The sequence below is a fragment of the Azolla caroliniana genome, unplaced genomic scaffold (genome assembly GCF_043228905.1).
Source record: "Azolla caroliniana isolate FFs.n. ecotype wild unplaced genomic scaffold, voAzoCaro1.0.p SCAF_11, whole genome shotgun sequence".
Lineage (NCBI taxonomy): Eukaryota > Viridiplantae > Streptophyta > Polypodiopsida > Salviniales > Salviniaceae > Azolla > Azolla caroliniana.
The window spans coordinates 13,763,873-13,781,391 of NW_028230446.1; the positions used below are offsets into that span (position 1 = coordinate 13,763,873).

At 39.5% G+C, this 17,519-nt stretch overlaps 1 protein-coding gene and 1 pseudogene across 1 annotated transcript; one reads left to right on the forward strand and one right to left on the reverse strand.

Annotated features, from left to right (window-relative positions):
• Window positions 1-1,920: 1,920 nt before the first annotated feature.
• LOC147857854 (vacuolar ATPase subunit F family protein) lies at window positions 1,921-16,612 on the reverse strand. Its single transcript, XM_087327301.1, has 4 exons — window positions 16,443-16,612; window positions 16,242-16,323; window positions 14,590-14,672; window positions 1,921-2,320 (listed from the first exon to the last, which is right to left on the reverse strand). Exons 1-4 carry the CDS (start codon window positions 16,485-16,487, stop codon window positions 2,153-2,155), a joined length of 378 nt encoding a protein of 125 aa, XP_087183427.1. The 5' UTR covers window positions 16,488-16,612; the 3' UTR covers window positions 1,921-2,152.
• On the forward strand, window positions 7,683-8,595 carry LOC147857855 (uncharacterized; annotated as a pseudogene).
• Window positions 16,613-17,519: the final 907 nt, after the last annotated feature.

Sequence of the window (17,519 nt, forward strand, 5' to 3'; positions counted from 1 at the left end):
GCTTTTGTGCATGCTCTTCCACATCAAATATGTACATACATACATACATACATACATATATATACATATGGATATGTATATGAATAAAGGGAGTACTTGATTGCTCAAATGAATCCAACCTTTTTCTTCCCATGCATAAAGTAGAGGATGAATCTATTACTTCGGTAATCCCTCCTAGTGTGAACCACACACACACATATATGATTCACACAAGGAGGGATTACCGAAGTATATATATATATATATATCCATTGTAGCTAACCCCTCTTCTTGTTAGCATGTAACTTTGTTCCTTTAAGCCCGCATCTCGATGGTGCACTTTGTTCTCTTTAGGGTCTCTCTGTCTCTCTTAGCTTTGTGGAGTTGCACACTTTGTGAGTCGCCTCCAGGTGACCTTATGGATTCAAAACATGGGAGAAAAAATAAACATTGAGGAGATGTTTCAATGTGGAATTGGTTAAGATGTGGCAATTTCTAGAGTCATTGCATGGTCAACTTGCCCATCCTCGTTAACAAACAATGCAACTTACAATTGGTTTGCTAATCAATCACATAGAATACATCACAATGCCTCTCAAATGTTAATTATTATTTGACTTTGGAACAATTTATGATTTTAGCAAGTAAAGATGTAGGGAAACACCCAAAAAGAAGTAGCACATTCATCTCAGCAAGTTATGATATCTAGCTAGGTTGTACTATGTTATGATCTCTCCGAAAGTTTACATTTAAATAGCAACCAATCGACTTATTTTACAATGTATTGATATAGTAAATAGCAGGATTCCCATTGAAAGAGCTTCTAAAGTACATTTCGTATATAGCACGACCCATGAAGACATTGGCATTGGTAAGAGCAAGTGTAAGACCAAGGGAATGGGTAACACAAAAAAGTAATTATAGAGTTCTAGGCCTAATGCAACCCCAATGTGAAAGGGGACTATCTATATATGACAGAGCTCTAAAAGTTACTTTTTTGCCATTTTAACTCTTTTTCTTGAATATTCGGGTTCCTTGCCACTTGACACAATGGATTAGTGTTGATTGCCATTTAGCCAAATACTCATCTCTATCTTTTTGTATGTGTTGTGCAAGTGGCACGATGGATTAGTGTTAATTGCCATTTATCCAAATACTCATCTCTATCTTTTTGTATGTGTTGTGTTTGAGGGGTACCCTCACTCGATTCACATATAGCGACACATACCACTTGGCAAATGACATTGGCATACAAACACAACTGTGATAACATAAATGCACTCAATGGGTACAACCTTAGCTAATACAAAGCCACCTACACCAAAACAAAAATAAAGATAATAAGTCCTAAACGTATTGTGCAAATATTTCTCTCAATCACATCAACAAAGTAATAACGTGAATGCAAATATTTCTCTCAATCACATCAACAAAGTGATAATGTGAATGTCATCACGATGGCACTCAAGAATCATATTTAGCACATGGTCAAATTTAGCATTTCCGATAGCACAAAATTAGCATTTCCCACTTTACACACATACTCTCCAAACACAAACTATTTGAGGAAAGAGGTATAGAAACAAACACTTTTGATAAAAAATTGTGAATCCTCCATCAATAGCCAACACCCTAGATAACAGAACTCTATTATGAAGGGGCACACTTCTCGAACACATGGTCTGCACAGAGTAAAATTTAGTGATGAAAAAAGAAACAAATAGTCTAGATTATTTCCTAAATCTGAAAGTCTTAACCATTACCTAAACCCTGAACTCTAACCTAACTTCCATCTGTTGGAAGAAAGATATACATTGTTGATTCCATACCACTAACCTTTGATGTTACAAACATCCCCACCTACATCAACACAACTTCAACATTCAATAACACCTTCCCTTTCATAGAATCCCCTGCCTACAACAACACGAATGTCAAAGCTGAACAGAACCCTACTTAGTGTGTCGTCAGTTTGCATTAAAATGAATAAATAGAACAAGTGAGAAGCACGAATGTCTCAAATACTACAATTGCACAGCCTCCACAAGTTGGGGAGTGTGCTAGATTGTATTATGCATTTACATTGTAAAATCAAAAAAATACTGTTTCTGAAGGTGCCAGTTTAGAAATGTATATTCAAATCAAACGAGCCTCATATAACACATGAAAGCTGTCACCATCTTGCAGTCGAACCTGCAGGATCACTTGAGAACATGTGTTTCACCCGTGCCAATATGGAATCTTGTGCAGGATCATATGGATGTTCTTTAGAGGGTATCTCCAAAATTGCTGGCACTGGTTTATTGTAGCTGTCGACAACAACACGAATCATGTTTGCAATCTATCAAAAACGAGAGAAATGGTGTTATTTATATTCCTGCATGTCTCTTGTTTACAATTTAGTTCTTTTTCACGAAATTCAGAGAGAGAAAAACCGCTAACAAATAGCTGTTTCATAATAAACGAAATTGGGTCTTTGTATGCAAACAAAGAAGATTTGTATTTGAGTTGTCAGATGTTCCATGATCGTAGATAGCCTGATTGCAACTACTCATCCAAAAGCGATGCTCAATTATGTAGCAGGGAAAGAAATCATCCGGACTTTCTAATGTAATGTTTCAGTGGCAGATTTTAGAAATATCGAGAATGGATTATAGTTACACACACAGATGTATATGTAGCAATACAAACTTTATATTACATATGATAGTAGCTCACAATGGTAGTCCTTCCGTGCAGTCACACCTTAGATCTTAGAAACGGGATCTGGACTAGTCAACTACAAAGTTGACACAGATAATAGTCACAACGGCTGTGTAAGGAGAGGGTGGATATTTATGTTCTTTGTTTGGTCTTGTATTTTCACATTAAATGTGCACGTCAGTTAATATTCATTTAATTGAACCAGCTCCCTCAGATGCAAGCTAGTGCTAGATAGTACTAATCTTAAAGTCAATGGCATATACTTCAAGACTAAGTACATCTAAGCCTACCAACAGAGAATATTCTTCTAGTCGAACTGACTAGTCGATCCCATTACCTGACTTCCCTCTTTATAGATACATTTTGTCCTACTCATCGACAATTTCCCACATTGACACCTCATCAACCCATATGGTAGGTTGCACAATAGTTTCTCCTCATTTGGGGCACTATCAAAATGACAATTTCCCACATTGACACCTCATCAACCCATATGGTAGGTTGCACAATAGTTTCTCCTCATTTGGGGTGCTATCAAAATGTGCACTTTTCGTTTGATTCGTTTCCATCACGAAACATTAATGTTTAGGATCTTTACTTACAACTGATCCTTCCCAGATACCCCAACTTCCATGGAATCCGTACTAAACATTTTCATTTTTCGGAAAGGGGGGGGGAGGGAATCCTTTCCATTCTTTGGCTATGTTTGGAAAGTAAGTATACATGTGAGGATAAACTAACAACTTGAGGTTGATCATTGATTATATCTAACAGCCCCCCTGAATGGTCAACCTCATTGAGTTGAGCTGGAGTAGGGCCAATTCTTAGCCGTCGAAGGTGTTGCTGTAGCTGTTCTGCTCCAAGCACCTTTCTGATGATGTCTGCAACATTCTCTGATGTTGGACAGGGTACTCAAGCTACAGCACAGAGGTGATACTGGATCTATATGTTAAGTACGTGCATGAAATACGGAGTTCTTGGCAATGGCCATGCAACTTTGATTGTTGCATCTCAATATTCTTGCGAATAAGATAGTGCCACTGTTGGTTGTTTTTAGCTGCCATTGAAAAACAATATCTAGAAACTGATTTTCTGGAACTGTCAGCTTGTAGAAGATTCCATTATTTAAAGTACCCACAACGTACTTTAACACACACAACGCAGCTTTCCAATGAGTCTCCTTTGGCTTGTTGCTGAATTGACTTAACACACCAACGAAAAACCAAATATCTGCCCTAGTGTTGCACAGGAAAATTAAAGTCCCTACCTGTACAACCATATGTCAACCGTCGTTGAAGGGTCTCCTTGGGATAGCTTGTAGTTCGACTTCATTGGAGTCAACTTCAACTTGCAGCAGATCATCCCAAAGGTCTTCAAGATTTCTGTTGAATACTTTCGTTGTGGCATGAAGATGCCAAACCTTGATCCCAAGGAAATAGTGTAAATTTCCCAAGTCCATCATTTCGAACTCAGTTTTCAAACACTTGTGTTCAGCCAATGCATTCTTCATGGTCACCTTTAAGTACTAGATCATCCACAGATATGATAATGATTACTTGTTTCCCATCCTTCGTTTGACATACATACTTGCATCAGAAGCACATTGCTTCAAGTGTATCAATTGTAAGAACTATCTATCCGCTTGTTCCAAGCTCTCAATGCTTGTTTTAGACCATGCAATGCCTTCTTCAGATTGCAAACTTTGTTTTCTAAATTTGGCATCTCAAACCCTGGTGGTTACTTCACGTTTACATCCTCCTTGGGATGCCCATTCAAAAATGCTGATTTGACATCCATTTGATAAATTGACCATCCTCTTGAAACAGCCAAAGCTATGACCATTTGAATTGCCCTCATGCTAGCTATCAGGGCAAAGGTTCCTTGTACATCGAACCCTTTGATTTGGGAGTATCCTTGGGCTATAGGTCTGGCCTTGAACTTCTCCAAAGAACCATCGGCTTTTACACTTTGCTTTCCACACCCACTTGGTGCCTATCACTTTGTGCCTATCACTTTGTGCCTAACACTTTCTACCAACTCCCACATGTCATTCTTCATGGTGTAGTCATATTTTGATAACATTGCCTCTTTCCACTTTGGGTCAGACATGGCTTCCTCCACCAAGGTCAACTCATTCATAGAGCCTATGCAGTTCACCATCAAAGCCATGTTGATGATGTGGTCAGAGGTTCTCCCTTGCTCCTCTATTCTTCTTGGTCTTCGTAGTTCATCGGTTGGAGTTTTGGGAACTCAACTTGAGGATTACAATCGCCAAAGAGTTGTTGAGTTCACTTAGGTATTTTCTTTGCAATTGGCACTACAGTAGACTGAACCAATGAGTCATTACCATCAGATGACCCAGCAATAGGTCGGTATTGGGTGGAATACTTCTTCAGTTGATGAGATAACTTGAGAATCTTTGTTCTCAGCTGGGTGTGGGCGTTCCTCATCAAAGAGCACATCCATCATGGCTAATTGATATCTTTCTTGCCTCCGGATCGTGGAGTCAATATGCTTTCGACTCTTCACAATATCTGATAAAGATAAGTTTCCTGGTTTTAGCATTCAACTTCTTCCTATTGATGTCTGGAACATGTGCTTAGCACCTACACCCGAAGATCTTCAAGTGTAGCAATGAAGGTTTCTTGCCCAAATACACTACTTGGGGTATCTTTCCTGGAAGTGCCTTTGTGTAGCTTCGATTGAAGATGTCAAAAGCAGTGTTCACTGCTTCGGCCCAGAATGGGATGGGCAATGCTTGTGCCTTCAACACACACCTAGGCATCTCGACAACAGTCTGCTTTGGACATTTGACAACACCATTTTGTTGTTGGGTGTACAAGGTTGTGAATTGACGCTTAATGTCATGATCATTGCAGTACTCACAAAATTCTATCGATAAGAATTTCCCACCTCGATCAGAGCGTAACTCCATCACCAACTTTCAAGCTCCCACACAATAGATTTATGCCATCTTTTGAAGTTGATAAAAGCTTCAGCCTTCTCCCAAAGGAAGTAAACCCACATCTTTCCACTAAAGTCATCGACTACTAGCAAATAGTAGAATGATCCACCCTTCGCAAGAGTCACCATTTTTCCGGTATCATTATATGGCATGGCCAAAGGTAGAATTTCCCACCTCAATCAGAGCGAAACTCCTTCACCAACTTTCAAGCTCCCACTCAATAGATTTATGCCATCTTTTGAAGTTGATAAAAACTTCAGCCTTCTCCCAAAGGAAGTAAAACCTACATCTTTCCACTAAAGTCGTCGACTACTACCATATAATAGTGTGATCCACCCTTCGCAAGAGTCAACATTTTTCTGGTGTCATGATGTGGCATGGCCAAAGGTAGAATGTGAGAAAAGGGTGAAATCGTGTGGAGAAAAAGAGGAGAAATGCAAAAAGGAGGGAAAAGAAGAGGGGCGTGCTAGTACAAGTAAATCATAAAAACATAATGAGGGGGGAGATTCCGAAATCCCAGCAACAAATCAGGGATATATTTTATTCTCCTTTCACTTTCACGGAACGGCATCTGAGGCGCCTCTTTTTCTCTATAAAAAGAGGAGAGAGGGCTTGCTTTGGGTGGCCCTTTTTATTTTTTGTTTTTGGGGCATACCATTAGAGGTCGCCCATTATGTGTCTCGACGCATACCATTAGGTTTTCTTTCCTCTTTTAATCTTTTTCCTCTTTGAACTTTAGGGTTTGCGTCTTAATTCTTCGTCTCTAGTTCGGGTGTGGCATTTTCGTTCATCTTCTTCCTCTTCTGCATTTTTGTTACACTTAATGTTTGTCCTATGAAAGCTTTGGTGTGAACATATTTATAATAGTGTGAACCTAGTTAAGTAGCTGTTGGGTGTGAACATACTTAGAATAGTATGAACCTAGTTAAGTCATTGTTAGGTGTGAATATAGTTAGAATAGTGTGAACCCAATTAAGTGATCATTGGGTTTCCACCTACCTATAGATACTGGTTATCTAAACCAATCTAAATCTTTGTAATTTGTGCTCGTTTTTCCTACTCTACTGATATTTCCTTAAGTCGTCTAAGTGATCTCATTGTGTGAGAGTTAGTCTAAGATCCTTGCATTCTTTACAAATGGTATCAAAGTAGGTTTGGGTTACTTTCTCTATCCTATTCTTCCAAATAGGCATACAAAGATCTTTCTATTCATCTCTTCCCATCTAAGATGGACATAGGACCTCTCCATCTACAGCAACGAAAGTTCAAACAATAAAAAAACTGCAACAGAGGCGATCTTTCCCTATTTTCAAATTTTCAAAAAGTAGACTACAAGCTGATTCTTCTGACTACTTGCACACCCAAATTGGATTTTTGGTTTTGGAGGTACAGTTAAAACAAGTTTTGTAGCAGTTTCAAACCCTGACTGCAAAGCAACTGTAGCAACCAATTTTTACCACAACTATGTTTTCGGCACAACAAAGTAACTCTTATTTCTCATCTATTTCTTCAATATTATATTGCTTTAGTACATTTTGGTGAATATAACCACCAAGTACTACAATAACTCATCCATATTTCTTGCTTTTGCAATGGCTGAGCAAACTAATATTTTTGGTATGCTTAATGCTGAAGACAAGTTTGATGGTACTAACTATCCTATGTGGGCGTACATGATGAGACATGTATTGGTAGCAAAGTAGCTATGGACATTGTAAGCGAATCCGATGAACGTCCAACTTCAAGTTCTTCTCCAAACTCTCCCTCCCCTCCAGGAACAACTGACACAAACAATGCTTCAAGCTCCACTCAACAATCCACTTCTTCACAACTTAAGTGGGATGGTAAGGATGCTCAAGCCCATGCTCTCATTGCATTATCGGTCACACGACACATTGTTCCACATATCCGATCTTGCACAAGCTCAAAAAGTGATTGGGATGTGTTAAAGAACCTATATGCTCAAAGGAATGAAGCGAGAGTTACTATGCTTAAGCGGCAACTTGAAGAGACAAGGATGCAAGAAGGCGAATCCATGGACACATTCTTAACAAAAATCAAGGACTTCAAGGAACAACTACTCAACATTGATGAAGTGATTTCAAACAAGTAGTTAGTTTCTGTTCTTGTTGCGCTTCAGGATTCATATCAAGGCTTTGCCACAACAATAAGGCTTCTTACATGAGGTAAAGAGAGCTTTGGCTTTGATGAGCTAATCTCCCTTCTCTTACAAGAATCTCAATCTCGAGCAAACCGAGATGTTCTTATAGTGGTGATCAAGCTTTTGTTACCTCTCCCAAGTTCAAAGGCCAACAAGGACGAAAACAAAATAACCTACCTTCTAAAGGCAATGATGCCTCAACTTTCCATGATGAGAAGAATAAAAGGTGCAATTATTGTCATAAACTAGGCCACGACATTGGCGAATGTCGAAAAAGGAAAGCTAGTGAACAGAAGAAAAAACAATCTGGTCTTAATGTTACCATCTCTATTGGTGCGAAGGTAGTGTTGGAGAGTGGCAGCTCTAGACCTGCACTCTCTTTCATCTTTATTATCTTTGTACTACATTCTCTCTTCCCAAATTCTTCTCTCTCTAGAATCTACAACTCTTTAAATGCCTTCTCTCTCTAGAATCAACAACACTTTAAATGCCTTTTCTCTCTTCCACTTTCTCCAAGATATTCCCTTCTTATTCCTAGTTTATTGTACTTGTTTGGTAGTTACCAAACAACCATTCCCAATTTTGTATAAATAGGCTTATACCAGCCTCTTTTGTAATGAGATTAATTTCTGCTGCTACTTACAAACAAGCACAACTCTTTGACTGTGTCTCTACTCTTTGCAACCATTTTTTCTACTGCTGCTATTAACAGCTTTTCTCACATGGTATGAGAGCAATGAAGTCTCCATATCCTCAGCCTGAATTTTTTGCCAAAGAGCACAATTGACCTCTCTTCTTTTATCCTTCCCTCCCAACCTACAAAGGAGGTTCTTTTTTTTTCTTTTCCCCTCATTTGAGCCTCACCTAGCATCTAGGGAGAAGTAGAAAGACCCTGAGCATCTACTTACAGCTGCTGTAAATTGTCCAGTTGTAGCTCAAGAGGATATCTATGGCCTCACATGCCACCATTGTTTCACCAACCATTCCCCAACTCCCCAAAGAGTCCAACTTGGATTGGGAGCTGCAAATAAAGACCTTGCTACAATACCATTGTTTATGGAATGTAGTCAATGGTAGTGACAAGAAACCACCAGTAACTTCATCCTCTTCACCAAATCAGTTGTTGGCTCATCTAAGGCTGAGATTGAAGCTTGGCTAGATAAGGATTCTCGTGCTCATGCTTTCCTCATGTTTAATATTAAACCGAGCATAGCTCGTCAATTTCAAGATAGAGATGAAGAGACAGCCATCAAAAAAAGGTATCATCAAGCTAATCATGCTCAAATGATAGCTATTGAGAGCCAACTAGCAAATCTCAAGATTCATGACACTCCCAACATCATGGATCAAATAACGCAATTTGTTACTCTCCAAAAGGAACTAGTTTCTTTGGGAAGCAAGTTAACTGATGTCAAGTTTGTTCATCGTCTAATGATAAAGTTGCCTGACTCATTCTCAGCCTTTTGTGACACAATTTCTCTTCTTCCCAACACACCTGATATGAGGAACATGCTTCACACTTGGCTGGACTAACTACCTCAACCATTGATGAGTGGTTAGTAGATAGTGGTGCCACTTCACACATGACCTATGACAAATCCATTTTGCATGATGTGAAGCCTAGCTCCTCCCAAATCTCCATAGGAGATGCCGCAAGCATTGAGGCTTCATGTGTGGGTAATGTGTTTCTTAACATTTATTGAAATGATGAACCTATCACACTTTGCCTCGCATCTCTGCCAACCTACTTTCAGTCGACCGAATCACTAAGCAAGGTTATGGAGTCTACTTTGATAGCTCAGTTTTGGAAGTGATTGACACCAACAGCCTACAAATTGTAGCTAGTGGCACACAAGAAGGGGGTTTATACCACCTGAAAAGTTCCCACAGCCCCTTGGAAAAATCCAAATCTCATCTTCGTCATCTTCTTCGAGGTTCTCATGCCTTGGTGGCACAAGAAGATCCCACGTTGTGGCATGCTAGGCTCGGTCACCTCAACTACGATTCTTTACAAAAGCTCTCCTCTTCACCGTTAGTTGAGGGTCTGCCTATATTCAAAACTCCCAATACCCCATGTGTTGCTTGTCTTCATAGCAAGCAACATCGAGAGCCTTTCCCTCATGAAACCACTCACTGTGCAACATCTATCTTGGAGTTAGTGCACATGGATCTTTGTGGTCCCATGAAAACCACTACTCTTGGTGGTGCATGGTACTTCATGCTCATCATTGATGATTTCTCCCGCAAGGTTTGGGTTTATTTTCTTGTAGAAAAATCTCAAGCCTTCACAAAATTTCAAGAATGGGTAGCTCTCATGGAGAACGAAACATCAAAGAAAGTTCGAAAGATTAGATCGGACAATGGTGGAGAATTTATCTCCCAAGCTTTCCACCATTTCTACTCTCAACGAGGCATTGCGCACCAATTTTCTACACCCAATACTCCTCAACAAAATGGAGTTGTGGAAAGGAAGAACCAGACAGTCCAAGAGATGGCTCGTACAATGTTATCTCAATCTGATCTTCCTCTCTCGTTTTGGGGTGAAGCTGTCAACACAACAGTCTACATCAATTGCTGCCCAACAAAAGTTGTTGCTGCAATGACCCCTACAGAAGCATTTACAAGTGTAAAGCCCTCAAACTTCTTGGTTACAACACACAAGCTAACGCCTACAAGTTATGGGATTTAGAATCAAAGTCCCTAGTTATCTCTAGGGATGTTCATTTTGTGGATTCTCATCCGGATGACTCTAGGATTTCACCTGAGTCCACGGTTGAAATCCCAACTCCTCCGAAATCTCCAATTTTAGATGAAGATGTCTCACCTTCAAGCCCCACATCTCCTCCTACTCAATCTCTAACTTCGCCAACAATTCAAACCTCTCCCTCAACTCCACTCATTTCCCCTCCCTCTACACACCAACTTCCACCACTTCCCAAGTGGCTTCAAGCCACCATTCGTGATTCTCATCTCTCCGATGCTGAACTTCATGAGTATACATTTGGTTCTCTGACCAACATGAAAAGAACACATAAGTCACAACGGCCTCCTCACTCATGCAACTTTGCCTTACTATGCAGCTGTTGTGCAGTCACAAGAACCCACAATAGCAAAAGAGGCCCTTGTTCTTCCAAAGTGGAAAGCAACAATGGAAGTTGAACTTGATTCCATTGAGTGGAATCATACATGGGAGATGGTCCCACAGCCTACTCACAAGTCATCAAGTTGGCATATTGCCCTACCCGAGAAAATGTGGCTGATTTATTTCCTAAGCCACTTCCAAGGCAAGCCATTGATCAGCTCCTTGGTCGACTCAATGTTGGACCGCCGTTCTGGAGCTAAGAGGAGGTGTTGGAGGGTGGCAGCTCCAAACCGACACTCTCTTTCATCTTTATTATCTCTGTACTACATTCTCTCTCTTCCCAAATTCTTCTCTCTCTAGAATCTGCAACTCTTTAAATGCCTTCTCTATCTAGAATCTGCAACACTTTAAATGCCTTTTCTCTCTTCCACTTTCTCCAAGATATTCCCTTTTTATTCCTAGTTTATTGTACCTGTTTGGTAGTACAAGAGTCTCTTAACTACCAAACCACCATTCCCGATTTTGTATAAATAGGCTTATACCAGCCTCTTTTGTAATGAGATTATTTTCTGCTACTAACAAAAAAGCACACCTCTTTGACTGTGTCTCTACTCTTTGCAACCATTTTTTCTACTATTGTCTAACAGCCTTCTCGCAGCTTGGCTTTGTCTATTTTGTTCAACTCTTCCGCTGCTGCTATTAACAGCTTTTCTCATAGGTAGAAGCACACATTGCTCAATATGAGTGGGCATTCTCGATACATTCAATGTATGATCCCTCAAAGGATGACGTACACTTATCGGTAAGTGAGTCTACAGATGCTTCCTATTTTGATAGTGGTGCTTCTAAACACATAATTTCTTGCAAAAAATCCTTTCACACTTGAAGATGCTTGTCATAAGGCGGGCATCGTTACTTGTGCCAATAATGCTTCTTTACATCATAAAAGGCATTGGTCAAGTTCATATTACAACCATCAATGGGTTTGCCTTTAAAATTTCAGCAGACTTGCACGGCTTACCAAGCATGATATGGTATGCAATCTTCCTTCCATTCATGTACCATCTAATCATGTTTGTGAGGGTTGTATTCTAGGAAAGATGCACAAGTTTTCATTTCCAAAAGATGCAAATGTTTTGGCAACACACGCTTCAACTTGTACATAGTGATGTATGCAGCCCAATGAGAACACCATCATTGGAGGTTATCTTTATTTTCTTACATTCATTGATGATGCTACCCGACACACTTGGGTATATCCTTTGAAGGAGAAATCCAATGTCTTTTCATGCTTCAAAGAGTTCTTACATCTTGCTGAAAATCTTAGCGGTCACAAACTCATTACTCTTCGCACCGACAGAGGGGGTGAGTACATGTCTCAAGAGTTCAATGCTTTCTTGAAGGACAGAGATATTATCCCTCAATGCACCACTCCATACACACCACGACAAAATGGTTTGGCTGAGAGAAAGAATAGATCTCTCATGGAGATGGCAAGATGCATGCTCAACGGTAAGAAGCTACCTCATAAGTTTTGGTTGGAAGCTGTAATGTGTGCAAACTATGTTTTAAATAGATGCCCCACAAAATCAATAAGAACTATCACTCCACATGAGGCTTGGACTGATCACAAGCCAAATGTTGGTCACATGAGAATATTTGGAAGCTTGGCTTATGCATTTGTGCCACCACATCAACACCATAAGCTTCAAGACAAAGCAACAAAATGCATATTTGTTGGCTACAGCAAAGAAATCAAAGGTTAGCGGTTGATTCAGTCCACTACTGGTAAGATCATCATCAGCCAAGATGTGATATTTGCTGAAAATGCAACTCAACCACTTGTGGATTGCTCCAAAGAGCCAGTTCTTGATCAACCAGATGCATTTGATACTTTGTTACCATTGCTCCAAAATGGAGTGTTTGAACATGATCGACTAACCCAACCTCATGGAGGTAATGTGCAGGTTTTGCATCAACAACAACATGCTCCAAATAGAGATGTAGAGCAGCCAAGCAATGCTCAAATTGATCGCTTGCAACAGCCCAATGTGGTTGAAAATGAGCAACCAAACATTGTTGATAATAATGTTGATTTACATGTCATTAACCCACATGATCTTGACATGGAATTGGAGGAAGAACAAGCCTCTTCTCAGCAAGCAAGAACAGTTCCTAAATGGCTGATTAGGGTTTCTTACTCTTGTTTCAGCTGGAGTTTCTTCTCTTGAAGCAGCACTGCACTCAATTCATCAAATTTCAACGAAGTGGGTTGAAACGAAGTGTTCAATGTTGTAACAATGCCATCATACTTGGAAGGAAATACTCAAATGCACCGATAAGCCATATCCTTTAGATAGACGGCTACACCAAAGGCAAACAATTGATCTTGAGGATCCATAATCCTTTTTACAAATGTTCCACTTTCTCTCCATTAGTGAGCTTCTCTGCAGCAAGCTGATTTTCAAGGTTTTGTATCCTTGTCTAGTTCCTGGTCTCATATTGGCTGGCCAATATGCTCCAAGCTTCATGTGCCTTGGTCGTATGTTGCACTAATGTTAGCATAGAGTCACATACACCAGTGACTATGGTAAATAGTGCATTGGTATTCCTTCTCTTCTAAGCTCGAAGTAGGTCAGCATTTGGAGGGATTTATGTGGTAGGGTTTGGGGTCTCCTCCTGTGGGTCCCATTATTGTCTCCAACAACTCGTAGCAATCCAAAATGGTTCAGACTTTGAGCTTCTCTATAGTGTAATTGGTGCCATCTAGATTTCCGTCAAACAATGGAGGCGGGTGAATGCACAATGGAGCAACTGCAACGTTCATTGATACTCTCTCTATCTCTTTCTCTATGGTGCTAAACAACAACTCCCCATATAGTCTTAATCTTGATCAACCTCTGGCTTCAATACCATGTTTAAAATTATTGAGAATCCATTATATAGGTATAGAGTTACCTTCACAGAGATGTATATGTGGCAATACAAACTTTATATTATATATGAGAGTAGCTCACAATGGTAGTCCTCCCATGCATTCACACCTTAGAGCTTAGGTGGATCTGGACTAGTCGACTACAAAGTTACTTGACACGGATAATAGTCATAATGGATGTGAAAGAGAAAGAGGGTGCATACTTATATTCTTTGTTTGGTCTTATTGTCACATTCAATGTGCAGGTCAGTTGATAGTAGTGGGGATATTCCTTTTTTGTCAACTTGTCATTTAATATGAACCATCTCCCTTGATGCAAGCTAGTGCTAGATAGTATTTAGCTTAAAGTCAGTGGCACATACTTCAAGACTAAGTACATCTACTCCTACCAAAAGAGAATATTCTTCTAGTCGAGCTAACTAGTCAATCCCATTACCCGACTTCCCTCTTTCCTAAATACATTTTGTCCTACTCATCTACAATTTCCCACATTGACACCTCATTGTCCTAAATGGACGGGTTGCACAATAGCTACTCCTCATTTGGGGTGCTATCACAAAATGTGCACTCTAAGAATACATGTGAGGATAAATTAACAACCTAGGGTAGATCATTGATTATATCTAACATCAAAGTCCATGAAACTTGCCCAAACTACCAGCTTGTTGCTCCTCCATATATAATAAAATACCTAATTCAACTATATACAATTACAACTGCAAAATTCGACATTAAATAAATCCGAGGAGATCATGCCGACTCACATATTGACTGATCAGAACAATTGCTATGTCTTCCCTCGTCGTAAACTCCTTAAATGTATCTTCAATGGTTTTAACTGTTGTCTCTGCATCACATGAATTTCATCATTATATGCCGACAGCCATACATATTGCAAACCAATAATACTTAGCAACCTGAGCATCAGGTAGATATTAAGAAAACTTATTTATTACAACAGAACTCGTCACAATTGAGCACGAAGGAATATCAGCAAATGACATCATGCTACATAGGCCAACTTTCTTTTTTATGAAGTACAGGAAGGGAGAGGAGAGTTACATGATTCCCCAGAACATCGGCATACTCACCAGACCATTTATTTCAACTATAGAACCCAAACATTGTAGGGATCAATTATTACGAGTGAAGTCACCAGAAGCATGTATGCACATATTTCTATACTAGATATCTACCTCTTAATACATAAGCCTGCTTCCAAATAAAAAATTTAATTTGAATCCAATGAAATTAGAAACCCCACATTTCAGATCATCATAGCAAAATAATATTGCCTTTGTAATGGTTATGTATGTGTCAGATATCTGGAAATGTGATCTCAAGAACTTTGTCATCACGAGAGAGTCCATTCAAATGGGATAGAGAGACTCCATAGTTGAGAGAAATAGTTATTTGAAGTGAATTTCCTAGAGAGAAAGAGACATGCATTCACCACTCTGTAAATGGTGCAAAGGTTCAGGTTCAAACACAAATGATTCTATTGAGAAAGCATGAATTTCATAGAGAGAAAGAGACATGCATTTTCCACTCTGTAAATTATGCAAAGGTTCACATTCAAACGCAAATGTTTCCATTGATGCTTCTTTTCTCAAATTTTGTACCCAAATAAAATTTAGGACTAGAACAAGAATATTGTCAGCAAAAAATTAACTGAAAGTTGAAAACAAATTGCCTCCATATTAATCCTGTTTATCCCAAACTTGGACACATCGAAAGGCCTTGGATTACAAGAACCAACCTTAATGTGTTTTCTTAGATAAAAAATAGGCATGTCTGTTCAGCTGGCTGGTTTTATTTCTGTTACGCATTTGAACAAGGCGAAATGTAGTACTTGGTGACCCTTCTAGAATATATGTCAAGATTTCTGTTTTGAGCTTCTGTTCAACCATTTGATAACATGGAAGAACTTGAAGATTTTCCAATGGATATCAGTAGATCCTAATAGAATGTGCAAAACCTCCTCTCTACAACAATATAATTCCTGTCCTAACCATATTGGATTTGCAAATTTAGCAGTTTGTGCAGAAGATGTTTAAACAGACTGCACAAAAACTTGTAAAACATTGATCTGACTCTGGATATCTATTTGCATAAGACCTTTGAGTGCATAATGACATGAATGATCCATTATCTACATTGGCCAAATCTTTTCAGAAAAGAATCTATTTTTCTTACACTGCAGATTATGTGACGATCTTAGTGAAAAAAGGCTTCCTTTGACCTTCAGGTTCCTACACGGCCGTCTCTTAAACTTTATGAGCTACTTCCCAAACATGCATTGAGAAACAACACTTCATACACAAGGAAATGGTCTTATTTCCATACAGGCAGATCCGAACAATCTAAGCTTGAAACTCTCCGGATTTCATTAACAAAGAAAAACATAGAGACTTACTGTTATCGACGATAAGGTAGTTCGTTTTCCTTCTGAGATCAACGTTTCCAACTCCTGCCAACAGGAACCCAGTGACAGTGTCCTGCAACAATAGTTAAACAGAGAGAGAACCCACGGATGCTCAAAGCAGGGAGGGAGACAGAGACATCTGAGAAGAAGAGGGAAAGAGATAGAGAGTAGTGGTGTAGGTGTTGGGCATACCTCGTCCCCGATGACAGCTATGAGCGATGAATTGGAAGAAGCCATGGTATGCTCTTCTTCTTCTTCTTCTTCTTCTCCTTCTTCAGATTTTGACAGAGACAAGGGAGGAGAAGGAGAATGTTGACAAACAGAAAGACATTCAGAAATAGGGAGTGGAATTCATAATATGTACATTCATTAGAAGCCTGATATCATCAACATGCCCTCTCTCTCTCTCTCTCTCTCTCTCTCTAGATATATATACATTATAGATATATATACATCTTTGGTCATTTTCAAGGCCTTGCCCATCTAGATATCTCTTGATACTCTTCTTTCAATAAATAAACTTTACTTGGCCCTCGGATACATACATACCGTCCGTCTGTTCCCGAGTCGACACGCTCTCTCTGTCTCTGTCTCTCTTCTTGTGTCGCCTTATTTGCTCCCATGTCCATTCCCCCCCCCCCCCCCCCCCAACCTACCTATTAGAAGTCAATTAGTTATTAGTAAGCAAAACAGGATCAGAGAAAAGTAAGAGGGGTGCCATACCACCCGACAACCCCTTGGCGACGGCATAAGACGGGCCCCCGACCTCCTCGAGGATTGCACATGCTTAGCCTGCAAGAGCATAGCTCGGCAACGGTGAGAAAATCACCTGGAAAGGAGAAAACCAAGAAGGGTTCACTTTCGCGCTTCTCTCATTGTTTTTCTTAGTGAGTTATCCCACATATATATGCAGCTAATACGACTCTATATATATATATACCAACTTATCTCACATATATGCATGATTACATATATATAAATATATATGTATGTATGTACTTGTCCGAATTTCTATTTGATTGACTTCCATTCGATTGAAACCCATTTTGGCTTTTTGGTTTATTTCAGCCAACCCACTCTCGTTTCGGCTTTTCGGCTGACTTCAGCTAGCTGACTCTCGTTTCGGCATTTCGGCCGACTCCCCCACAAGAAGGGACAATCTTACATAACACAATTGACTTACCACAAAGCCAAGTCATTTCTTAAAAATTTGTATTTTTATCATTATACTTTTTCATATATAAAATATCATACATGAGGGCTTGCATG